General features: G+C 45.8%; 2 protein-coding genes across 7 annotated transcripts in view; one reads left to right on the forward strand and one right to left on the reverse strand.

Annotated features, from left to right (window-relative positions):
• Positions 1-281: 281 nt before the first annotated feature.
• trmt1 (tRNA methyltransferase 1) lies at positions 282-25,957 on the reverse strand. 5 transcript variants are annotated; one of them, XM_043694993.1, is made up of 18 exons: positions 25,903-25,957; positions 22,681-22,734; positions 22,337-22,589; positions 21,447-21,502; positions 21,222-21,355; positions 19,343-19,563; positions 17,963-18,078; positions 17,360-17,472; positions 17,118-17,266; positions 16,315-16,398; positions 15,247-15,316; positions 12,905-13,039; positions 11,174-11,259; positions 10,073-10,181; positions 9,304-9,380; positions 2,711-2,830; positions 1,245-1,359; positions 282-481 (listed from the first exon to the last, which is right to left on the reverse strand). In XM_043694993.1, the coding sequence occupies exons 1-18, from the start codon at positions 25,940-25,942 to the stop codon at positions 425-427; spliced, it is 1,989 nt and encodes a 662-aa protein (XP_043550928.1). In that variant the 5' UTR covers positions 25,943-25,957; the 3' UTR covers positions 282-424. The 5 variants fall into 5 exon arrangements, with proteins under 5 accessions (XP_043550928.1, XP_043550929.1, XP_043550926.1 ...); XM_043694994.1 differs by having other exon boundaries at positions 19,343-19,530; positions 25,876-25,957; XM_043694991.1 differs by having other exon boundaries at positions 25,876-25,957.
• The window catches only part of LOC122552289 (nucleus accumbens-associated protein 1-like), a 37,473-nt gene continuing 23,795 nt past the window's right edge, over positions 12,280-25,957 (forward strand). The window contains exon 1 of one of the 2 annotated variants that reach the window (XM_043694999.1): positions 12,280-12,654. The gene's annotated coding sequence lies outside the window, so the exon portion shown is untranslated. Of the gene's footprint in view, positions 12,655-25,743; positions 25,761-25,957 lie in introns of those variants that run through there. The other variant, XM_043694998.1, reaches the window with a different exon arrangement.

Raw genomic sequence — 25,957 nt, forward strand, 5'->3', positions numbered from 1 at the left:
CATAGCAATGTGGTTGGCTTTGGGATGGCCAATAAACACTAGACCAACCAGCCATGCCCTAATCAACTTGTTCGGAAATGTTATGACACACCTCTGGGGCAGACTGGACTCAAACCCAAGCCTCCAAGGTTAGAGGCAGGAACACTACAACCATATTCAATGACTTACATCTGAATGGAGTTCAGGTGAGACCAGGACAGTGGTAACTATAACAAGAACTGCAGTCCAATATGATGCATGATTAGGGATAGGAAAATGGAACGGTACTTTGAGAAACAAGCTTCTTTAAAAACAATGCAGTTTAATTATAAATAAAACTTGCATATCTAATCTTACACTTTACATTTGGATCCTGCAACCACACTCAGGATGGCTTGTTACCTCTCAAGAGTTCAATGTTAACAAAACTGCATCTCTCTGAAGCCTATTGGTCAGTTCCCTTTGTGGTTGCTTCCTGGTGACAATCCTCTCCACGGTTTCCCTAAAAGAAAGGACAGATCAGCCAAAAAATCTCAACAACTCCACAGTGCAGCATAAGAAACCTCCATTGCATTTCAATCTAATGCTTAAGGCAAGATTGAAGCTAAAGCTTATTTTAAAATGATTTATAACATCTGATCCCAAGGAGTGCTAGCAACTGAGAAAGATCTTTTCTCAAGTAGTCCCAAACCTCCTTGATGTTCCTGCTACAAAGCTATCGGGTATTTGCAGCATCATCGTGGAGCAGTAAGATTTCGGTTCGGTGGGGCGGGAGCAGGATGTGTGTGCACTGTCTGGGACAATGCCCTTATCCATTAAGGAGAATCCTTTTAAAATGGACTCAGTCTCTACACAGTTAAGATAAATGTTTCTACCAGGTCACCATACAAACCCACAGCGGGATGTTCAAGTGTAGGTGATCGGTGCCAAAGCAAGCAACTGACACACTAACTAGTACATTCCGGTTGTAAACCTTTCGATAGCACCTGGCTCTTTGTGTATTAGCTCCAAATGCAGGCTAATGTGTGCCAGAGGAAATGGTGGAGGCTGGTACAATGACAAAGGGCATTTGGATGGGTATATGAATAGGAAGGGTTTAGAGGGATATGGGTCAAACACTGGCAAATGGGACTAAAATTAATTTATGATGTCTGGTCAGCAAGGATGAGTTGGGCTGAAGGGTCTGTTTCCATGCTGCAACCCTTCATGTTAGTGTACGTTTCATACCCAAATAAATCCACATTGCCACCAGCTGCTGCTCTCACCTCTCGGAATATTTTACAGGGGATGGTCTTCCCAGAATCGGAATCGCCCAGTTTCTGCTTCCGTTTATTCTGCAGCCGTTTCCTTTTCTCTTCCAATGTTTGTTGAATTCCTCCACTAGGAGACACAAAGCACCAACTCTTCAACACACCCAGTCAACTCCCTTACAACAGGACCTCCTGCTATTGTCAGAGGTCAGAAAGCCCACTCTGTGACATTGCTCCTACCAACAGTGACTGGTAGAGACACAGAGCACTGAACCACAAGGAATGCTCACCTCACAGTTTGTCCATCAGCCTATGAACCCTTACTGCAAAATCAGAGAACAGACAGAGACAGGAATAATTCTGGCTCCAGTTGCTGTCCTTAGCATTTCAGGACACATTCTCATAGGAGACAGGGTACCTGTACCAGTGCAGATAGAGTGTGTCTGCAGCAAGACTAATGGGTTTTTGGGAAGTGGACTATGCTAACAGAATACCCAGGCTGCTTTTGGAAATCTGAGTTTACCCTGCGCACCCGGCACAGTGGTTAGCACTGTTACTTCACAGCGCCAGGGACCTGGGTTCAATTCTAGCCTCGGATGCCTGTGGAGTTTGCACATTCTCTCTGTGTCTGTGGGGATTTCCTCCCACAGTCCCAAGATGACCTAAATTATGAGGGGCATGGATAGGGTAAATAGACAAGATCTCTTCCCTGGGGTCAGGGAGTCCGGAACTAGAGGGCATAGGTTTAGGGTGAGAGAGGAAAGATATAAGAGAGACCGAAGGGGTAACTTTTTCATACAGAGGGTGGTACGTGTATGGAATGAGCTGCCAGAGGATGTGGCGGAGGCTGGTACAATTGCAACATTTAAGAGGCATTTGGATGGGTATATGAATAGGAAGGGTTTGGAGGGATATGGGCCAGCCAGGTGCTGGCAGGTGGGATTAGATTGGGTTGGGATATCTGGCCTGCATGGATGGGTTGGACCGAAGGGTCTGCTTCCATGCTGGACATCTCTATGACTCTATGCAGGTTAAGTGAACTGGCCATACTAAATTACCCATACTGTTCAGGAATGTGTAGGATAGGTGCATTAGTCAGAGTAAGTGTACAGTAATAGGGTAGGGGAATAGATCTTGGTGGGTTACTCTTTGGAGGGTTGGTGTGGACTTGTTGGGCCAAATGGCCTGTTTCCACACTGTAGGGATTCTATGATTTGGTGAATGTATAAGGCAGCTAAGTGGTGAAAAGCAGCCACTATTCTGTCACTCCCTCCCTCCCAGACACTGTCTCCAAAACAGTGATGGAGTTACACAGCAAAACTCTCTCACACGGCATCAGGCAGACTGGCAGTGAAATGGCCCACTTTGGAATTATACAAATTAAGTTTAAGTTGTACTGCTCGGAGTTTTACAAAAAGACAAGCCCAGCCCAAACGCAGCCCCCTCCAGCCATGGCTGCCTGTTACAGGCTGAAAGCTTACCCAACCTTGGCCCTCGCCTTTGGCCCCCAGTTGGCTTCCGGGTTTTCCTGGAATCGCTTTAGCCCTTGCTTCCTCGATTTGGGATTTGCATCTTCCCGGATATCGAAGCAAGCCTGCAGACTGAGAAACAGGAGGCTGGTGTAAAAGCTCGATTGGAGGCAAAAAGAAAGCAAAAAGTCACCATTACAAGGAAACGATAAACTTATTCTGAAGGAATTGCAGCACAATCCACAGTCAGTCAGAAAGGTCCCGCCCTTCTGAAAAAGAAAAAGAGGATGACACAGATGTACACAATTCTACCTCAGTAGAGTAATCACAGCAGTTTTTGGCTGGAAGACTTCAGGGAGAATCAACATTGGAATTGCAAAGCTAAAGTGCACCTCCCACCATCCTGGTTGCCAGGTGGCACGACGGTGAAGTCAATAGATTGGAAATCCAGAGGATCGGAGTAATGTTCAGACATTGGTTCACATCCAACAATAAAAACTAGATTCAGTCATTATGATGAACACAGCAACCCATCACCTACAAAAGCTATCTGCTGTCCTCACCCACTCTCGGATGACAGGGGACTCCAGACCCACAGTAATGTGTTTGACTCCTAACTGCCGTTTGAAATGGCCAAGCGTGTCACTCAGTTCAAGGGCAAGTAGGGATGGGCAACAAAGGCTCACTTTGGCAGCAGACCCAAGACAGAATAAAGAAATCTTGATGGGGTTACTGACTGACCACAGTGACAACATTCACTCAGAGTTGACAATAGGCCTGGACGTGAGGTGCGAGAAAAATCACCCGTTTCCCAAATTGACGTATCCCAAAATGTTATCTTCTGAAAGAAATCTTCTGTTTCCACCATCTCTTTCAAAACCCATTGCACAGACTCCTAACTATAGGATAGGGTCTCAATGCAGTGGCCACACTGAAAAACTTTTAGATAGTTTTCGAATCAATCTGCTCAGAGCTGTTATGACATAGCTCTGAAATAGATGGGACTTGAACCCAGTCCCTCCTGGCACTGAGGTAGGGACACTACCACTGCACCACACGAAGCCCTCCCTAAAGGCTTTTACATTGATTTCCCAGGGCAGGAACCAGAGGCAGTGGAAGGTAGAATATAGACAAACTTTGGTTCTCAGATGCATAAAGGGAGAGAAATAAACAGAATTCTGCATCAAGAAATCAGCAGCCCACAAGGCATTTAGATTTAATTGTAGTTGGATACACAATCAGGATGCAGCAGGAGGAAATAGGACAGGTATTTGATCATGGAATCCAAGGAACCAAAGATCAATTTGCAGTGGTTTGCAAAGCCCCCTCAGTCTACAGCGATTTCTTGTAGCTGACTTGGAAACTTAAGACGGGTAAGCACTGAAGGTGGCCATTCAGTCCATCTTATGGGCGGCATGGTGGCACAGTGGTTAGCACTGCTGCCTCACAGTGCCAGAGACCCGGGTTCAATTCCCGCCTCAGGCGACTGACTGTGTGGAGTTTGCACGTTCTCCCCGTGTCTGAGTGGGTTTCCTCCGGGTGCTCCGGTTTCCTCCCACAGTCCAAAGATGTGCAGGTCAGGTGAACTGGCCATGCTCAATTGTCCGTAGTGTTAGGTAAGGGGTAAATGTAGGGTTATGGGTGGGTTGCGCTTCGGCGGGTCGGTGTGGACTTGTTGGGCCGAAGGGCCTGTTTCCACACTGTAATGTAATGTAATCTAATCTATGCTCCCTTGCTCTTTTCCCCCCATTCCTCCACAGTTTTTCCCACCTTTTTAAGAATTTATCTAATTCCTTTTTGAAATTATTATTGAATGTTTCCACCATCTTATCAGGCAGCAGTGGATTCCTAGCCACAACTCACTGATTAAATCCCACTCCCCATCGTGATTTGCTTAAATTAGGGACATGCTCAGCCGAAATCCTTTCAGCATTTCAATAACATTAAAACAAAATGACTGGTGACCATAGGGAATCCACTGAGTCCCTACAGTGTGGAAGCAGGCCATTTGGCCCATCGAGTCCACACTGACCCTCCAAACAGCATCCCATCCAGACCCATCCTCTCTCACCCTATCCCTGTAACCGTACATTTCCCATGGATAATCCACCTAGCCGACACATCCCTGGATATTACGGGCAATTTACCACAGCTAATCCACCAGCTAATCTGCACTGTAGAAGGAAACCAGAGGAAACCCATGCAGACACTGGGAGAATGTGCAAACTTCACACAGGCGCTCGAGGTTGGAATCGAACCCGGGCCCCTGCTGCTGTGAGGTACTAGTGCTAACCACTGAGCCACCGTACCTCTGCAGCCCACTCAGAGGTGATGGGCAAAAGCAATGCCATACCCTATGAGAGCTTACTGAACATGCTTTCCACTGAAGCTCAGACCAAACCTCATTTCTGTAAGAAATAAACACAGGCACAGCATTGGTAGTGGGGGTTGGGTATACTTACAGCCTCTGCCATGAGATGCTGCTTTATGGAGCATCCGGGATGCTGAGGTGGTCATGGATAGCACATTTAGTGAATTGGTCACACCGCAGAATTGCTGAGGGAGGCAGTGAATGGGTGACCAAAAGGCAGAAAACAACTCGGAAGGCAGCACAGGTGTCCCCTGCAGTCATCTCCCTCCAAAACAGGTGGACCATTTTGGATACTGTTGGGAGAGATGGCTCACCAGGGGAGAGCAGCAGTTGCCAAGATCATGGCACTGTGGTGGGCACTGCTGTTCAGAAGGGTGGGAGAAAGACTCATAGGGTCATAGTCATAGGGAATTCTATTGCAAGGGGAGTAGATAGGTGGCTCTGTGGCCAAAAACAAGACTCCCAGGTGCTCAGGTCAGGGATGTCATCGATCAGCTGCAGAGTATTCTAAAAGGGGAGGGTGAACAGCCAGTTGTCTTGGTGCATATAGGCACCAACGATACAAGTAAAAAACGAGATGTGGTCCGGAAAGCAGAGCAGAGGGAGCTAGGAGAGAAGTTAAAGAGGAGGACCTCAAAAGGTAGTGATCTCAGGATTGCTACCAGTGCCCCGTGGTAGCCAGCATAGAAATGAAAGAATAAGCAAGACGAACACGTGGCTTGAGGGATGGTGTAGGATGGAGGGATTCAGACTTGTGGGACATTGAGACCAGTGCTGGGGAGGGTGGGACTATTACAAATTGAATAGTCTACACCTGAACCAGACTGGAACTAATGTCCTTGGGGGAGTTTTTGCGACTGCTGTTGGGGAGGTTTTAAACTAATGTTGCAGGGGGCTGGGAACCAGAAGAGAAGACTAGTAGACGGTGAGGTGGAAACTAGAAACTATAAGGATCATGAAGTGAGCATTACCAAGAAGAAGAGTAGGCAGAGAGCAGATAAACCCAAACGAACTGGTGGTCTGAAGTGCATATACTTTAATGCAAGGTAAGGCAGACAAACATAGGGCTTCGATTGGTGCCTGGAAGTATGAAATTATTGCGATCACAGAGAAGTTGTTGAAGGATGTAGATACTTCAGACAGGACAGGGAGGGAAGTAAAGGGGGGTGGGGGTTGCATTGCCGGTCAGAATATTACGGCTGTGCTAAAGCAGGACACTATGGAGGGCTTGAACAGAGGCGCATTATGCATAGAGCTGATAAATAAGGGTGCAGTTACATTATTGGGGCTGTACTAGAGGTCTCCCAACAGTGAGCATGAGGTATTATGGAAAGATGTAGAGGCAACAGGGTGGTGATGATGGAAAATTTTAATTTTCCCAACACTGACTCGGATACACTTAGTGTCAGAGGGCAGGATGGGGCAGAATTTCTAAGGAGTGTCCAGGAAAGTTTTCTAGAGCAGAATGTCAATTGTCTGATGAGGGAAGGGGCCTTACTGGACCTGCTGTTGGGGAATGAGCCAGGCCAGGTGGTAGAAGTTGCAGTGGGCATTTCGTTGGGAATAGTGACCACAATTATGTAAGTTTTAGAATACTTGTGGACAAAGGTGAGTGTGGTCCTAAGGGAAGAGTACTAAACTGAGCCAAGGCCAATTATATCAAAATTCGGCAGGAGTGGGAAATGTGGATTGAACACAGCTATTTGAAGGGAAGTCCACATTTGAGATGTGGGAGGCTTTCAAAGATAGGTTGAAGATAGGGGCATGCCTATCCTGCACTTTGAAAACAAGGGATAGGAAAGGTACGATTCATGAACCGTGGATGACAGAAGAAATCATGCGACTAGCCAAGAGGAAAAGGGAAGCGTACATAAGGTCCAGGCAGCTAAGAACAGAATGGACCTTGAAGGAATAGCAGGAGAGTAGGACCAATCTTAAACAAGGAATCAAGAGGGCTAAAAGGGGTCATGAAATAACCTCAGTGAGCAGAATTAAGGAGAATCCCAAGGCCTTTTATTCATATATAAGCAGCAAGAGGATAACCAGAGAAAGGGTTGATCCACTAAAGGATAAGGAAGGTTGTGTCGAACCTGAGAAAACGGGGGAGATTCTCAATGATTACTTTGCATCAGTGTTCACTGAGCAGAGGGACATGAATGTTGCGATTAGAGACAGAAGTTTGTTTACTCTGGATCACGTTGACATAAGGAGGGAAGATGTGTTGGGTAGGCTAAAGGATATTCAGGTGGACAAATCCCCAGGACTGGATGGGATCTATCCCAGGTTGCTGAGGGAGATGAGGGAGGAAATAGCTGGGACCCTGACAGATATCTTTGTGGCATCGGTAAACACAGGTGACGTGCAGGAGGACTGGAGGGTTGCTAACGTTTTCCCTCTGTTCAAGAAGGGTAGTAGGGATATTCCAGGTATCTACAGATCAGTCAGTCTGACGTCAGTCGTGGGAAAGTTGCTGGAGAAGGTACTGAGGGATAAAATCTACTTATATTTGGAAAAGAATGGGCTTATCTATGATAGGCAACAGGGTTTTGTATGGGGCAGATCGTGCCTTACCAACTTAATAGATTTCCTTGAGGAAGCGACCAAGTTGATAGATGAAGGAAGGGCTGTTGATGTCATATACATGGACTTTAGTAAGGCATTTGATAAGGTTTCTCCATGGTAAACTAATGGAGAAAGTGAAGTCACATGGTGTGCAGGGTGTTCTAGCTAGGTGGATAAAGAACTGGTTGAGCAACAGGAGACAGAGTAGTAGTTGAAGGGAGTTTCTCGAAATGGAGAAAGATGACCAGCGATGTTCCACAGGGATCAGTGTTGGGGCCACTGTTGTTTGTGATATACATAAGTGATCTGTAAGAGGGCACTGTTGGTATGATCAGCAAGTTTGCAGATGACAAAGATTGGTGGAGTAGCAGAAAAAATAGGGGACTGTCAAAGAATACAGGAGAATATAGATAACCTGGAGAGTTAGTTGGAGAAGTGGCAGATGGCGTTCAATCCAGACAAATTCTAGAGCGAATTATACAGTAAACAGAAGAGCCTTTGGAAAGTTGATGGTCAGAGAGATCTAGGTACCCTGAAGGTACCTGCACAGGTGGACAGAGCGGTCAAGAAGGCATATGGTATGCTTCCAAAGGAGAAAATGCTGGAAAATCTCAGCAGGTAGCTTTGCCAAAGGGTCAGTTAGAGCTACCTGTCAAAGCTACCTGCTGAGATTTTCCAGCATTTTCTCTTTTGGTTTCGGATTCCAGCATCCGCAGTAATTTGCTTTTATCTATATGGTATGCTTGCCTTCATCGGACAGGGTATTGAGTATAAGAGCTGGCAGGACACGTTTAAATTGTACAAACTTTGGTTCAGCCGCATTTAAAATACTGTGTACAGTTCTGGTCGCCACATTACCAAAAGGATGTGGACGCTTTGCAGAGGGTGCACAGAAGGATTACGAGGATGTTGCCTGGTATGGAAGGTGCTAGCTATGAAGAGAGGTTGAGTAAGTTAGAATTGTTTTCATTAAGAAAAAGGAGATTGAGAGGGGACCTGATTGAGGTCTACAAAATCATGAAGGGTATGGACAGGGTAGATAGAGATAAGCTTTTCCCCCAGGATGAGGGATTCAATAACAAGAGGTCACTCGTTTAAGGTGAGAGGTGAAACAATTAGGGGGGATGCAGGCAAAAAGCACTTTACACAGAGGGTGGTAGGTGCCTGGAATGCGTTGCCAGCAGAGGTAGTAGAGGCAGGCCCGGTAGATTCATTTAAGGTGTGTCTGACAGATGCATGAGTAGGTGGGGAGCACAGGGATACAGATCCTTAGGAATTGGACAATGGGTTTAGACAATGGATTTGGATCAGCATAGGCTTGGAGGGCCGAAGGGCCTGTTCCTGGGCTGTAAATTTTCTTTGTTCAATATCAGAGCTGGACATCAAACGTGGGGAGCATCTGCAACTGGGGTTCATGTCATGTCTGTGTTTGATCCTATCTACACCCAATAGTCACATCCTAATATGAACCACAACAGGTATGGGAAGACCTTTGTGCCCTCACACAGGCCAGATTAGGAGGTCACAAGCGATATCTAACAACCCTATCCTCATCCAAACAGTGCCAGCTAACTCTGCATAGAGCAGGGAGGAGCGAGCCCAGGAGTTTAGTGATCTGTAAAATCCCATGCCCACACCGGATGGTGCAGCTGAAGGTTTACTGACAACTTACACGGGCTCTTTGCTGAGGATTCGAAAGGCAGGACAGCTCTCGGACAGCTTCTCTCGCTTCACTGGGTGGATTTTCTCCTGCACCAGAAACACAACTCACGTTAGACAAGGTTACAGGAAGGATGATTGCTCTTCAGGGTGAGGTTATGAAGAAAGATCATGCAAATTAACTGTTTTCTCCAGAATTTAGAAGGCTGAAGGATGACCTGATCAAAGCCTTCAAGATACATGCAGGAAGAGGCAGGGGAGATAATCTATTTCCACTGGTTGGGGATTCTGGAAGTAGAGGGGCATAATCTGAGAATTCGGGCCAGACCAGTTGGGAGAGATGATAGGAAGCACTTCTACACACAAAGGGTGATGAATGTTTGGAACTCTCTTCCACAAATGGCAGTGGATGCTGGAACAATTGTTAGTTTTAAATCTAAGAGAGAGAATTGTTTGGCCTAACTCCATGAACTTGCCTTTGCATAAAAAGATTTTAAGGAACAGACAACATGGGCAGGGGATAGGGGGTAGGGGGTGAGGTCACAGATCAGCCACGATCTTATTGAATGATGGAACAGGTTTGAGGGACTGAATGGCCTACTCCTGTCCCTACATCCCGAAACCTCCAACCACTCATGACACTGCCACCTTCGTAACCAGTGCACAAAGATCGGTGCTCTCATATTTTCAGGCCTTGGCAGAACATTAACTTTCATTTCACTGCATTTTCCATCTAATTGTGGACAATAACATCACTCAAACATCTGCAGAATCACACATACCCAGCACCTCATGATATCCCAGATCACTGAAGGTGGTGCATCAGTTTTAACAGCCTTTTGGCAAGCATGTGAGAGAGACACTCGATAACCAGCATGAAGCAAGGCAGACCTAATAGAAGGTGGAGGACAGAGAGATTACAACCATTTCTGTATATTATTGCATTCAGCACCACCATCTTTACTTGCCCTTAACTGTTATGGGGAAGGATGTTGGGAGGTCACTGTACTCAGCTGGAAATGAAAACTCATTCCAATTAAATCCAAAAACTCCCAGGGCAGGGACAGCACAGAGTTAGATACAGAGTAAAGCTCCCACTACACATTGCCCCAATAAGCTCAACCTCAAGCAACACTGCCTACACACCTACCTCTGCTATCCTTTCCAATGCCCGTATGTGTGGCATTATGAGGATACAGTGATGCACTCAGAGTACTAACTCAGGTTAGTACTCTGCTCCTGGCAAAGTGGAAAAAACCCCCTTCCTATATTTGTCTGTCAGTCAGTCATTCTGGATTGGGAGGGGCCAGTGTCATATATAAACCTTGTAATTCCCTTTCAACTGCAAACACCTACCCTCCCAATCACCTGCTTCTGTTAAAATATCAATCACTGGCATTGTCTGTCAATCTGTTTTACTCAATCCTCTTGGTTTCAGGCAGTGCACTGCTTCCATCTGCTTTTATCAATCACCCCATGCAATCCTTTCTCCAGCATTATTCCTGATCTACAGTTACAGACAGCTCAATAACTCAGCTAACCCCATGGCAAAATGCTTTATATAAAAGTACAAAAGAAACATCTCAGACACCTTCAGTAGTTTCACAGATGGCTCAGCCCACTGCAACTAGGAATGCCAAGTAGCCTGGTACTCCATTCCCCACCCAGAGATACCCACCTCGATGCTACAAATTATAAATTACCACATCTGCAATGCGGGAATTTTCAGGAGTCACCAACATCAACTTTAAATTTATTGCCTTTTTATTAAAAAGCCAGGGTTTGCCTCTTCAGCAGAGACAGAGTGCGTTAAGGATTCATTTATAAATCTCTAACATCCTGGACCATGATTCATGACAGAGGAGAGAGGCTAATGATCCTACCTCATCTGTAGGAGTGATGGGGTATTACAGCGGATGACACTGCTCAGGTGATCCATTGTGTAGTATAAAGGGCAGTCTGGTAACTCCTGGGAAAGAGAAACCAATTTCAAGAGAAGCTTAAAATGCACCGATCGCTTCCAAGCGATCACATTCCATCCGCGTCCTGCCCACTCATGACTTGAGAAGGTAAATGGAGCATCACTTCAGTCAACACAATAACCTTAAAAGGATAAACCCGTCACAGGGAGAAGGCAAAGCCTTTGTCACAGAGCAGGCTTTAAGATTGGGTCTTAAAGAAGGAGATGGAAGTGCAAAGAAGTTTAAGGAAGAAAATTCTAAAGCACAGGGTCAAGTTGTTGTGGTTCTGAGGATGTTGTTGAGCTACTAAGGATAGCTACATCAACTAGCCACGAAACAACATGACCAGCTATCCTTAGTAGCCACACACGCAGACAACAAGCAACATGAATTCGACTGGGACAACACTACTATCATAGGGCAAGCCAGACAGAGAACAGCCAGGGAATTCCTAGAGGCATGGCATTCATCCACAAACTCCATCAACAAACACATCGACCTGGACCCAATATACCAACCACTACAGCGGACAGCTGAAACTGATAACCGGAAGCGGCAGGGACAGACCACTATAAACACCGGAGGAAACATCAAAGAAGCGCTTCGCAGGAGGCTCCCAAGCACTGATGATGTCGCCTAGCCAGAGGACGAAACGTTTGCAACAAAAACTTCCAGCTCGGCGAACAGAACCACAACAACGAGCACCCGAGCTACAAATCTTTGCACAAACTTTGAACAGGGTCAAGTGCTGAAGGCACAGTTGTCAGTGATGGGTCAAAGGGAGGAGATTGAGTCTGTTTAAGTAGTCAGAGAAGCTAATGGAGAGGTCTGGCTGGGGCTGGGAGGTGTGAACAGAGAGACAGAAGGAGCCCTGTAGGAACTTAAACACAAGAGAATTTCATATGGAAGTGTGGAGGCACCAAGGTCCAATGTACTGCAGCAAGCACAATGGTGATGGGTGAGTGAGACAGGACACTGTTTGAGCAGACTCATGCTTACCAAGGGTAGAGAGTGAAGTGTACAGAGCCTGAGGATAGCAAGGATTTTTAAGGGCCAATGAGGAAACGGTGGCAGGAGATAACACCTTGGAGGTGGAAGTACATGATCTTTATGATGAAGAGGATACAGAGATGTGTGATTAGGGAAGTAGGGGACACTGACATTACAGCTGGTCTCCTGAGGGAGGGGAAAGGAGTTGATGGCAGACTGAAGCCAATGTTATTACCCGTTCTCTTTCTCTCCCTTTTGTCCTAGTGTTTAAGGCATGTTCTCTCACCTTGTGCTCCCCACTCCTAGGGCCCAGAGTTGTTGAAATGGGAGTTGAGAATTTGTTCTGAATTGCTGATTGGAATTGGCCATGTGGAAAGATGAAGAGGAACGTTTACATTGGAAAAAAGGGCCAGGTCAGAGGTGAATCATTTCATTAACTGGTTGCCATATTTGCCAACACTATAACCTTGAAACAAGGGTTTACTGCATCATTCTACAGAGCAGACAATGATTTCCAAAGTAATTCAAGGCACTTTACACTTGAGGATGTGACAAGCAACTCATTCCTCCAGCATAGTGTCATCCACCCCTAGACTGCACTCGCACAACCTTCCCTCCGCCATTCTGCCCCTCAGCAAACAGAGCATCTTTCCGGGAGCTCACCTCCTTGGCCATACTGAGAACACCTAGGATCCTATCGGAAGTCTTGAAGCGTTTCGGGTTGTGTTCCACTGATTTGAGAACTCTCTCGACAAAGTCTTGGTCATGGATTTGCTCAGCCCAGACTGGGCCGCCAAGCTGAAACCAGAACAGAAACATCATTGGTGTACTCTCACATACTCACCCCAACCCCTCTCATTGTGAGCACACACCTATACACAGACTGGTCTCTGTTGTTCAGTGCCACACTCTCCCACCCCCAGCAGTTCATCTGGGGTTCAATTCCACAAGTGCCAGTCACCCACCAGTGCCATGCCTGATAAAAGAGAGAGTCAGCAACTGTTCATTACTAACAGGCCTTCTAACCCTGCTGGCTTCTGCTCCACAGGAACATCATCCGTGCACTATATACCAGGAAAGGATCAAGGTTTTTTTTAAATTGAAAACAGAAAGCAGAGGGATAACCTAATGGAAATTTCAGAAAGATTTTGAGAGTGGAAACAGAGAGAATGCTGTGTCCTGTGGGAAACAGGAAAACTGGAGGCTGTCAATAGAAAACAGAGACAAAGAATTTGGAGAAATGTCTTCATTCCATCAGGGACGGGCGAGAATGTGGAACTCACTCAGAGCGCAAGGGATTGGGGTGAATAGCTTTGCCGTATTTAAGGAGATAATAGACAATAGGTGCAGGAGTAGGCCATTCAGCCCCTCGAGCCTGCACCGCCATTCAATATGGCTGATCATTCCTAATCAGTATTCTCTTCCTGCCTTATCTCCATGACCCTTGATTCCACTATCTTTTGAGAGCTCTATCCAACTCTTTCTTAAATAAATCCAGAGACTGGGCCTCCACTGCCCTCTGGGGCAGAGCATTCCACACAGCCACCACTCTCTGGGTGAAGAAGTTTCTCCTCATCTCTGTCCTAAATGGTCTACCCCGTTGACTTGCAGACAGGGAGAAGGAAGTAGAGGGTTACAATTATAGATTTGGAGGAGAAAATATAGGAGATAGCTCAAACAGAGCAGAAGCATCAGCATGAACTGGTCAGGCCAAATGGCCTGTCAAAACAAATTCGTTTTAAACTGAAGAACATTAAGGAAACAGATGAGTTTTTAATGACATTCAATACTTAGTTCATAGTCTCCATTAATAAGACTAAAATATTTCTTAAACTTCTCTCACCCCCAGCAGTTCATTTTGGGCAGCAATTTCTTTTGGGCGGCACGGTGGCACAGCGGTTAGCACTGCTGCCTCACAGCACCAGAGACCCGGGTTCAATTCCCGCCTAAGGCGACTGACTGTGTGGAGTTTGCACATTCCCCCCGTGTCTGCGTGGGTTTCCTCCGGGTGCTCCGGTTTCCTCCCACAGTCCAAAGACGTGCAGGTCAGGGTGGATTGGCCACAGTGTTAGGTGATGGGGTAAATGTAGGGGTATGGGTGGGTTGTGCTTCGGCGGGTCGGTGCAAACTTGTTGGGCCAAAGGGCCTGTTTCCACACTAAGTAATCTAATCTAAACTGAAAAATAATGAACTGAATTTAAATCCCACCAGATGTCATAGAATCCCTACAGCGTAGAAACAGGCACTTCAGCCCAACAAGCCCATTTGGACACCCCCCAAAATAGTATCCCACCCACACCCATTCCTCTACATTTACTTCCAACCTACACATCCCTGAACACTATGGGCAATTTAGCATGGAGAATTCACCTACCCCATATATCTTTGGATTGTGGGAGGAAACCGGAGCATCCAGATGAAACCCATGCAGACAAGGGGAGAATATCTGTGTGGAGTTTGTAGAGTCGACAGAGGCTGGAATTGAACCCGGGTCCTTGGCGCTGTGAGGCAACAGTGCTAACCACTGGGCCACCATCCCACCCCAATGTGGTGGGATTTGAATACTAGTTCCTAAAGCATAAGCCAGGCCTCTGAATGATTAGTTCAGCGACATTCCCACTATACCACCATTTCCTCCTTTCTGAGGCTTGCAATATTTCGGTTTGTTAAAAAGGCACTATATAAATACGAGTTGCTATCCAAGTCAGCCAGTCTTTGCATAAAGCAGAACGTAAGAAAAGCTAGCAACAAGATCAGAAGCTGCTGGAAAAACTCAGCAGGTCTGGCAGCATCTGCGGAGAGAAAACAGTTCACCTGTTGGGTCCAGTGACCTTCTTCAGAACTCAAAACTAGCATCAGCTGAGGTGATTAATTTTACCTTGTTTTGTAATTATTAATTTTCCTTTATTCGTTCAAAGGGCTTCATAGGACTACAGTGCACCTGTACCATGACTGTATCGAGAATAAAATTAAAAAGCATATACCAAATTTAAGGGCTCTCTTACCATGTGCCTCTGGTAGCAATGCTCACACTCTGTTCCCACGGGTGGTCCTGAGCTCGCTGTGTATTTGTAGCTGGATAAGAATAATATTATCCCAGGTTACTATTAGAAAAGAAAGATTTTTGAATTATACAGCAGCTTTCACAACTTCAGAATGTCCCAGAACACTGTCCAGCCAGTGAAATGGCGTCACTGTTGTGATGTAGGAAGTGCAGTAACACAGCAAGCTTCCACAAACAAACACAAACTGTCTCAGTGATGTTGAAATAAATATTACACAAGATGCACTCTCCTGCTGTTCAAAATAATACCATGGGATCATGGTTTAACAGTTCATGGGATATTTCAGCTCTCTCTGTTCTACACTGGGAATGTTAGGATCATTTCCTGTTTCTTCTTTGGGAATTGGACATGAACATACAATGTTCTAATTCTGAGAGTGTCACCTACTGGGCCATGCATGAACTGAACATCAGCACAGTAGCTGGCTCTGGTTTTCACGGGGCAACTTTTCCATCCCTCAGAAATAATTGCTTTATGGGAAAGTTGTCAAGGACAGGATGTTTCTACTCACTCAGCATCCCTGCTCCTGTCCGCAGTATCCACAGCAACAGATGGTCTTATCCAGTACAAGAATGAATGAATGCACTTGAGTTTCTCCAGTACCTTTCATAACCTCATTAACTAAACTGGACAAAGGACTCATATTGGTGATGCTGGAATCTTGGGAGCCCCGAAATGGGTCAGCCACTCAGTATTTCTAGTTGAAGATGGACAATTTAAAAATAAAATAATTATTTGCTGGCTGAGTGACAAATATTTGGTCAGGACTCTGGGGCAGAATTCACTTGTTTCTTTGGATAGTGCCTTGGGGTTTTTTTTGGAGCCACTTAATAGTGCAGAGCCTCTGACAGGTCTCTCTCTTGGCCAGGCTGAGTAACAGCAGTGTTAGCAGGAAGGGTGCAGCCCAGGGTATCCTGGGACACAACGATAACCAAGATATGAGCGAGAGAGAGAAAGAAATGGACAATGCTGTGTACTTACTTTACAAGAAGAGAAACAGTGACCTACTTGTTACCATGGCTGATCATCTTGCCCATCCTCTGAAGGTGGAAGGTGCCACAGCCCACACAGTGATAGATCAGAGCCTGTTTACTGTAACAAAAAGCCCAACTCTCAGGCACACAGCAGCTGACAGCTTCCAGCACATGCTCAAAACTAAGCAACATCAATCATCTCCCCTTCGGCAAGCACAGGAGAGCTGGATTGGGAAATGTGGAGACAGATTCTGATTTTTCAGTGTATACATAAATCGTTTTCCAAAAAAAAAAGATTGATTGCAATGCTACAGCTAACAGACAGCTGAAATGATGTTATTGTTCCAGGAGGATTAAAGATAAAGAAGTCAAAATGAAGCCACTAGGATCCCTAGTCTCAGTCCAGACAGAACCACTTCTTCAAATGGTTCTCCTGTGAGACACAGATCCATACTGTCCTAGCTCCTGGCCCTGGGTGTGGCTGTGTATAAACCTGGTGCTGACCTGATGCCATGAACACAAGGTAGAGGACAGGGTCTGGGGTCAGTGCTGACAAGGTCCGAATCCTCACGTCTGTGAGCATGGGGAGATCCAGCACACTGGGCTGGACAGCTGCTTGGACAGTGTGCAAAGAGAAGCTGGTGACTAAGAGAAATCCCAGGAGCAGTACACAACATGTGGACGATAGGACATTTAAAAGCAAACAATTTAACTGGCTCCAAAATGAACAATAAAGGTTGGAAATTCAATTTTATTTGACCAGTCTTTCTCATATTAGACTGAAGTTGTGTAACCTCCTGTAAACAGGCTGACCAGGCTTCACCCAGGTGACCGTACCTGGCAGATGCTTTAACCTTAGCCTGTCCTGTGAAGACCTGGACAAAGACTCGGATATAGAAGTCCACACTGACAGAGAGGACAGGAACAACGTATCGCTGGTAACAGTTTGCACGAAGATCCAAATTGTGTAGGATGATGCGTAAAGCCTGTGGGGAGAAGTGGAATAAGAACAGGGGATGACCAAGGCGGTGAGAAACAACACGCCAACCAGGAGAGCTTCAGAATCAGCAGCCACTCACCATTTCGTGACAGAACTTTGACTTCAGCGACATGGCTCCGTACTTGCTGTAACAGGTCTCCCCACTGTTCCCAGCCATTACTGCCATGTCAGTACATGTCACACAGAGAAGCCCTTCAAAAACACAGAAGATGGAGTTCTTCAACTCACTTCACTGTAATCAGGAGCATTCTCAGAAATTCCAGTGAGAACTGCAAACATCTACAGTTCTACCCTTACACAGCAAGTCAGCACAACACAGAATACTCCCAGTGCCTGACAGATTCCCTCCAAAGGGCAGAAATGCTGCTTGAAAATTCTTTAATGCATCAGACTCTCCACGCAGCAACAGTATCTGGGTGATAGCAATCCTTCCTTCAGGTCAGCACAGATGTTCCAGACTGGAACAAGCACCCTCTCCTGCTCCTAGCACGATGTCAGCCAGAGAAGACACCTTCTGCACGATGTTAGCCACAAGCTGCAGAAACAGCCCAGAACACATTTCACCCGCACTGCCTCACATCCACACATCCCGTTAAGGCTGGACCGTAGATGCCAAGGACCAGCTCTGAATGGTCACTCTATTTCCTTGCAAGATTCCAAACACATCACCACTTGTCCTCACCTCCTTCACTAACTGCTTGAACAGCCGCATCGATGAACTGTGAAGGACTTCCATATGGATCCAGGTCAATCACATCAAACCGGTCCTGTCTCCTCCTGGACCCACACAGGAGCATACTGCAGGGACAAGAGAGAGGGAGAGAGAAAGAAAGAAAGAGACAGAATCAGAGACAATCCTTCGGTCTCCTCGGTTAGCATTTATTCAGACAAACAAGTCTTACCTTAAAAAATAGAAATAAGACAGCAGATTGATAAAGCGCAAGAAACAACAGCACAGAATCCAAGCATACATTGTTAATGGTGAAGCAATAATCCTCAGGGCCATTTCCAAATGGAATTGTTGGAGACCTGTCACCAATGGGACCTCTCCATTCTAAAGGCTCCTCTCCCCTGGTCACTGATTGGACCTCCCCATTCTAAAGGCTCCTCTCCCCTGGTCACTGATTGGACCTCTCCATTCTAAAGGCTCCTCTCCCCTGGTCACCAATGGGACCTCCCCATTCTAAAGGCTCCTCTCCCCTGGTCACTGATTGGACCTCCCCATTCTAAAGGCTCCTCTCTCCTGGTCACCAATGGGACCTCCCCATTCTAAAGGCTCCTTTCTCCTGGTCACTGGTCCTCCAGAGGCTGAGATAGGTCTCTCTCCCCAGAGTCTGGAGGGGACAGGTTCAGGGTGAATTTGTGAAGCTCGAGCACAAGGTCCAGAACAACATCTCAGTGTCGGGCAGGGTACTTGCAGTCAGAAGTGGCAACTTTCGAATGAGCTGTTGAACAGAGACAGTTTTGCCTCGGGCAGAGGTAAATGGTCACGTGACATAATTCTGAAGAGCAGCAGGGAGCTCTGCCCAGCATCCTGGCTCAGCACACATCCCTCAAATCAACAGCATTAAAACATCACCACGCCAGGCTGTGGGATTTTGCAGTGTGCAAATGGACCACCACCGTTCCTAGAAGACCCTTGTGGGATAGTGGTAGTGTCCCTACCTCTAAGCCAGGAGGGCCAGGTTCCAGTCCCACCTGCTGCAGATGTGAGTAATAGCATCTCTGAACAGTTTGTTTTGAAAATAAAATGCAGAGACTCCCCTTCAGAACTACCTCATTGACTGTAAAGTATTTTAGAACATCTCAACATTGTGATCGATGTTGCAGAAACGCAAACTCTCCTTCATCTAACTTTATCCAGAAACACTGGGTGGAAGAAACGGAAGGGAGTTATAGAGTTATCAAAGTCCTCAACACCGAAAAAGGCCCTTTGGCCCATTGAGATGGTTTTTGACAGACACAGTTACCTAACTATTCTAGACCCCATTTTCCTACATCAGGCCTTGTGTGCCTTTTACTTCACTCACTAATAAGTCTCAGTTTTAAAAAAAAATAGTACCTTGCATCTGCCAAGCTGGCCGTTACTAAGTGCTGCACTTCATTCAGCTCAATATTTCTCTTCATCAGTGTCACTGCTTTCTCAGAAAAATCGTTTGCCACAATGCTGTGAATTCCGGGGACTTCCTTGGCGAATCGAATCGAGCGAAGTCCAGATGCTGCCAGTCCCTCGAGAACACGAATCCCACCCTGCACGTGGTAACCAAACTCGATAAGCAGAGGCTGCATCACAGAGTATAGGCCTGAGACACTTCAAGACACAAACCAACTCAGGCAGCAGCAAGATTCTCAAGGGCACCAGCTCACAATCCAGTTTGAAATCTAAACAGATGTCTTTCCCTGCCTCACTTCAGTGAGCACTCTCGAAATTCTCGACAGTCAAAACCCCTTTCTGCCTCCCATTCACACTCGCCCTGGATTAGGAACCTGATGAGTAGGTAATCGCACAAAGTGGCAATTTGGTCCCTCCTGCAATTCTGCTGCTCCCCCCACTGACCAGATCCTCATGGCCACTCCACCCCTACCTCAGTCTATCCCTCCCCGCTGCCACACCTGCTCCCCCCCGGCACAAGGGGGCGACAGGTCCCACTGCCCCACCTGCTCCCCCACCCCAGCACAGGGGGCACAGTCCCTGCTTATTGTCAGCAATCAACAAGCAGTTAATCCTTGTCCTCAGGCCTTTTCAGCAACAAGGGGTCAGAACAGTAAGGAACAAGCTCCAGACTTTCACTCTTCCTCCCCCCTACCTTAGCCTGAGGGATGCTGAAGCCAATTACAGTCCCTTCCAATCCCACAAATAAGTTAAACTGATGCAAGTATCATCAACTAGTCAGGTCTGGCAAGGATTTCCACAGTCCACTGCACCTAGGAGAGAGCTGATGACTATATGCTAATTAGGGGATCTTTAGACGAGAATCAAATTCGTACAGGGTATAAATCAAGAAATCAGTTGTATTGGAATTGTGTGAAGTTAAAACTCTGACCGGGAAAGTATCTTAACCTTTGGTGTTTTGCAGTAAAGACCAAAACACAGATCTCCTGCTCTGGGCCAAGTAGATTTGTTCCCCAGCCTCTTGCTTGAATAGGAAAGCTATTAATTTCTATTGAATTAGTTACTCTGCCTCAGTAACCCATTGCTAATGAGCTCCAATATGTCTAAAACCATCCAGCTACAATGAATGATTTCATTTTGTATCAAACACATCTCACTTCCCCTTCCACAGCACTGCAAACAAAGTCTCAGGTTCCTGCAGTATTTATAGCAATGAGCAAGGTCCAAGATTCAGAGGCTTTTGGATAGAAACACAGGCCTGTGCTGCACAGTGGTTACATCACTAGATAAATAATTCAGAGCCCCGGACTAACCGTCCAGAGACATGGGTTCTAATCACTCCAGGAAAGCTTGGAACTTTACTTAAACAACAAACCTGGAATAAAAAGCTGATCTCAGATATGGTTATTGTGAAATTACCAGCTTATTATATAAAAAAACACATCTGATTCATGCACAGAGCACACAATCCCTTCAGGGAAGATAAAGGCCATTCAGCCCATCAAGTCTGCCTTCTAAAGAGCATTTCACCCTAACCTTGCAATTCCCAAAGCTAACCCCCCTAGCCTGCACATCCCTGCACACTACAGGGCAATTGAGAATGGCCACTCCACCTAACCCACACATCTCTGAACTCTAGGAGAGATTTCTGCCAACCTTATCCTATGTGCCCTCTGAAACAGCCAATCAAGCCACTCAGCTGTAGTCAAGATGTTAGCTCACCACTGCCTTCTCAGGAGCAGTTAGAGATGGACAGCAAACACTGGGTCTCACTCATGTGGCCCACACTGAGAATGGAAAGAACCAGGCTAAATGAGGATTGCCTCACCTCACATTTCTCCCCGACAGTGGCCGTTCTCTTTAACGCTGAAGTATCTCCCAATCCTGCTGCAGTTCCAGCGTTTTCACTTTCCGTCAAGTTGACAACAATTTTCTGCCTTTCCTCCTCTCCGGGGACCAGCACTGTGCAAAATGTTCCAAGGCTGGTTAGTACTGTATTGGTGTGCACCAGCACCCCAATGCTCCATTAAAGACAAGCCCAATACCCACTCACCTTGAATCCCCTTGGACAGGAGCTGCTGTCGGGCAAACTCTGTCATGACAGCACATCTGGAGTGGGGCGGGGAAGAGAGAGACAGACAGAAGAGAGAGAAACACAATTACTGCAATTTGGCCTTAACGCCCAAGCCCCATCCCACAAAGCACAAGACCATTTGCTTCCCAATGGGATTTATAGCCTTGAGTGGAGGAACAATGGAACTGACATACTTTACCACTCTAATTATCACCCAACTCTTTAATTACCCCAGCACGTGCACTCTAGGGATCCTGTCCTCACCCTGTCTCAGTGTCCCTCACACTACTTCAGTGCTTTCAAATTCCTGATCACACATTTCAAACTCATGGGAATACCCTCCTGGTGATTTGTGTCACAGCCTGTTGAACCAAACTCGTTGTGGTACTCCCTGACGGTGATGCAGCCAAGTCGGTGAAATGATAGTCTGCATCCAGTTGCCACTGGACTGGCTTGGTTACAATGTTGGGGAACTGTCCTCAAACAACTTTCACAGGCAGCAACCCACAGCCCCCACCCAACCCACCGCTCCCCCTGATGAAGGAGCAGCGCTCCGAAAGCTTGTATTTCAAACAAACCTGTTGGACTATAACCTGGTGTCATATGATTTTTGACTTTGCCCACCCCAGGCCAACACCAGCACCCCCACATCACAAGTACAATATAGCAGCAACTTGAGGCATTCCTCCAGCTGTCAGTAGTTCTACCAAATTCGCTTTGACAATGCTATTAGAACTTGGCATGGTCTTTAAAAAACTGCAAAACAAACTAGAGCAAACAAATAACTAACTATAGTCCATCTGAACCAATTAAGGGTCTGATAACAAGATGTGCTCCATGTTAACAGGCACACAACAGCAAGTACTTACGTGAGGTCACGGTTAAACTCTTGCACAGGGTTATAAAACACTTCATTCGCACTGGGGAAAATAATTTGTGCCTTCCCCTCATTTATAACAGTCTCTGTGTTTGTCATTCCTGGCGGAGTTGCACTGTTTGGTAGAGAGTCCTCAGCAGCTTCCAAAAGGCTGCTGTTTTGACACTGCTCGCTGCCATTGCTGGTACACGTAGAGTCTCGCTCCACACGTGTCTCCTCTCCCATTTCCATCATGGAGCTGTGCCCTGCAGTAACATGAAACAGAGACTCTGTCTGCGCTGCACTCCTTGCCACCATCCAAGTGGCATTCAAAGTGCGGGGAATGAAATATCTGACCTGCAGCACACTGTTTACCAGCATTCAGCAACAGGAGAGGCTGTAGTTTTAACTCTGCAGGAGGAAAAAGCAAAAGGTAGTGAGACAGTGGCATACTATAAAGAAAAATATCTTAAATGGAATATCAGCAACTTGTATTTTTATTAAAAGGCTAGTATGCAAGTACAGCAAGAATTAGGAAAGCTAATATTGTTTATGGTGAGGAGAATTAAGTACAAAATAGGAAGTTATGCTTCAGTTATACAGGACACTGGTGAGACCACTTCAGGAATATTGTGCACAGTAATTGTTTCTCTATTTAATATAGAAAATAGGAGCATGAGTAGGCCATTCAACCCTGCTCCACCATTCATGATAATGGCTGATCATCCAACTCAAAAGCCTATTCCTGCTTTTCCCCCCAAATCCTGTGACCCACTCCCACCTTCCACATGTACTACATCTAACTCCTTGAAATCATAATATTTTGGCTTTGAATGTTTTCTGTGGTAGCAACTTCCACAGGCTATCAATTTCTGGGTGAAGAAATCTATCCTCTTCTTAATCCAAAACAAAACCTGTATTGTTAGATTGTGAGCCCAGGTTCTGGACACGTCTGCCATTGGGAACACCCTTCCTGCATCCACCCCATTTAGTCCTGTTAGAATTTAACAGGTTTCTATTAGATCCACCCTGATTCTTCCTAACTCCAGCAAATATAATTCTTAACTGATTCAAACTCTCCTCATACATCTGTCCTGCAATCAGTGTGCTAAGTCTTTGGCGCACTCCCTCTGTAGCAAGAGCATCCTTCCTCAGATAAGGAGGCCAAGACTATTCACATTGCTCCTGTTCTTGAATTCTCTGTGTGTGTGCCACATACCATTTGCTTTCTTTACCACTTGCTGTATTTGCATGCTTATTTTCAATGACTTTTGTATGAGAACACCAAGGTCTCATTGTATAGTCTCCGCCCCTCAATTTATCATCATTCAGCTAATAAAATGCCTCCAGCTTTGCTAACAAATTAGATAACCTCATTTATTCAGATTGTACTGCTCCTGCTCTGCATTTGCCCACTCACTCAACTTGTAGAAGAAATACTGAAATGTCTCTGCATCCTCCCACCCAGATTTATGTCATTTGCAAATTTGGAGATGTTGCAGTTAGTCCCCTTATCTAAATCATTCATATATATTGTGAATGGCTGGGGTTCAAGCACTGATCCCGGTGGTACCCTGCTGGTCACTGCCTGCCATTAAGATAAAGGAAGAATGTAAGTGTGTGGAAGCACTTTAGAGAAGATTATCTTGACCTTGAATGGGCACATTGTCTTATGAGGAAAGGGTGGACAGACTAGGCTTACATCTGTGAAAGAGTAAGAAGTGACAAATGATTAAAACACAAGACCCTGAGGAGTCTTGCAATGGTAGATGTGGAGAGGATGTTTGTTCTGCACAGAAACAATAAAACTAAGGGTCACCATTTAAAAACTTAAGCGGTTACCCATTCAAGATAGAAGTGAGGATTTTTTTTGCATATCTTTCCAACTCTTCCTCAAAAAGGCTTTGGAGGTGGCAGAGTGGATAGATTCTTGATAAGCCAGGGGTGAAAGATTATCATCAGGTAGTTGGGAACATGCAGTAATCAGAGCAGACAAGAGGCTGAGTAGCCTACTCCTGCTTTGAACTCATATGATAAACATTAGCAAGGACAGCACAGAATTCCCCTGCTTCTAACAGTGGCCAGATATTTTACATCTCTCTGCTGTTTAATATCTGATCTAAAATTAAAAATTTCACAAAGGCATCTGAGAAATTGACTCTAACCCAAATAGTAATATGTTGCTATCTCATCAGAACACAAATTATTTTGTCATTGACACTCTCCTGCAGTTTGCCTAGGTTTGAGCACCAATTAATGCCACTTGAATGTGGAGGATGATAGGAAAGCTATTCCAGATAAGCAGGAGGTTGGCTGCTTGTTACACAGGACAATATCATTCAGTGGGAGCAGCTTATTGTTAAATAGCATGAGAAGGATAGTGAGAGAAAGTGAAGGCTGCAGATCAGAGCTGAAAATGTGTTGCTGGAAAAGCACAGCAGGTCAGGCAGCATCCAAGGAACAGGAGAACCCACGTTTCGGGCATAAGCCCTTCTTCATTCCTGAAGAAGGGCTTATGCCCGAAACGTCGATTCTCCTGTTCCTTGGATGCTGCCTGACCTGCTGTGCTTTTCCAGCAACACATTTTCAGCTGAGAAGGATAGTGGTGTGGGAGAACTAGAGGAGGTTGCTACTAAGAATGGAGTAGAAATGGAAAGCATGCAGAGAAGGTCATGTCTGAAAAGGAGGCCAATGGAGCCGGTACAAAGTAGCAGTTGTAGCTGAATGGCACAATGACAAAGAATTGAGATTTAAGCATGAGCCCCAGGAAATGTAGGAGCAGGAATTGGGGAAGTAAGGAATTTTTCCACTTTTGCTCTATTTAATAAAAAAGCTTCTCTAGCAGAATGTAAGAAAGAGCATTCAAGGACTTAACTAAAGTCACTCAGTCACCACTACACACAACCCTTTGCAAGGGTTTGGAATTTTCTAAAGAGGAACCTTCTCAGAACTTTGAAATCTATTTGCTATTGGAAATCGATGAGATCTAGAAGTAGCAGAGGTGCTGAACTCAATCACACATTCCCTGCAATTAAGAAAAACAGTGCAGGTCTGGGCAGCATGTGTGGAGAGGGGGAGGGACACAAAACTGAGTTCACATCTGGAGTCCAATGTGACTCTTCAGAATTGGGATGGCAGGTTTAAAAAAGAATGAATACAGGAGGAGACAAAAAAGGAAATTGCTGGAAAAGGTCTGCAGATAGAAGTCAGAGTTAATTGGACCCTTCCTCAAAAACTGGAGGAGAGTAGTTGAGGAAGGGTCACTGAACCCAAAATGTTCACTTTGGTTTCTCTCTCCACAGCCGCTGTCAGACCTACAGAGCTTTTCCAGCAATTTCTGTTTCTGATTTACAGCACCCGCAGTTCTTTCGGTTTTTAAAAACAGGAGGCCATTCTGCCTGGGTAGTACTATCCTATTTTTCCCTCACCCTTGCTTAGTAAGTGCAAAGGATGTGAATGTAAGAAATCAAATGTGAATGAAAATAAGAAAGTGCAGCAGGAGGGGGAAAAAAGCATGTACTTAAGCAGCAAAACCAAAAAGTTACAAAGCACCTGCGTTTAGACTTGCTGCAGCAGTACCTGATAATCGACGCCACGTTGGTGAGGGCAGCAGGGGCATGATGGGAAGTGGACT

This window comes from Chiloscyllium plagiosum, chromosome 8, assembly GCF_004010195.1.
Source record: "Chiloscyllium plagiosum isolate BGI_BamShark_2017 chromosome 8, ASM401019v2, whole genome shotgun sequence".
Lineage (NCBI taxonomy): Eukaryota > Metazoa > Chordata > Chondrichthyes > Orectolobiformes > Hemiscylliidae > Chiloscyllium > Chiloscyllium plagiosum.

Coding starts and splice junctions, on each gene's coding strand:
- trmt1 (XM_043694991.1), bottom strand. CDS start 25,942: ATGCCCCTGCTGCCCTCACCAACGTGGCGTCGATTATCAGGTACTGCT. Junction 21,356..21,446: donor CCTGTCCAAGGGGATTCAAG/GTGAGTGGGTAT, acceptor CATTTTGCACAG/TGCTGGTCCCCGGAGAGGAG. Junction 16,399..17,117: donor AAGGTTAAAGCATCTGCCAG/GTACGGTCACCT, acceptor TTTTTGTTACAG/TAAACAGGCTCTGATCTATC.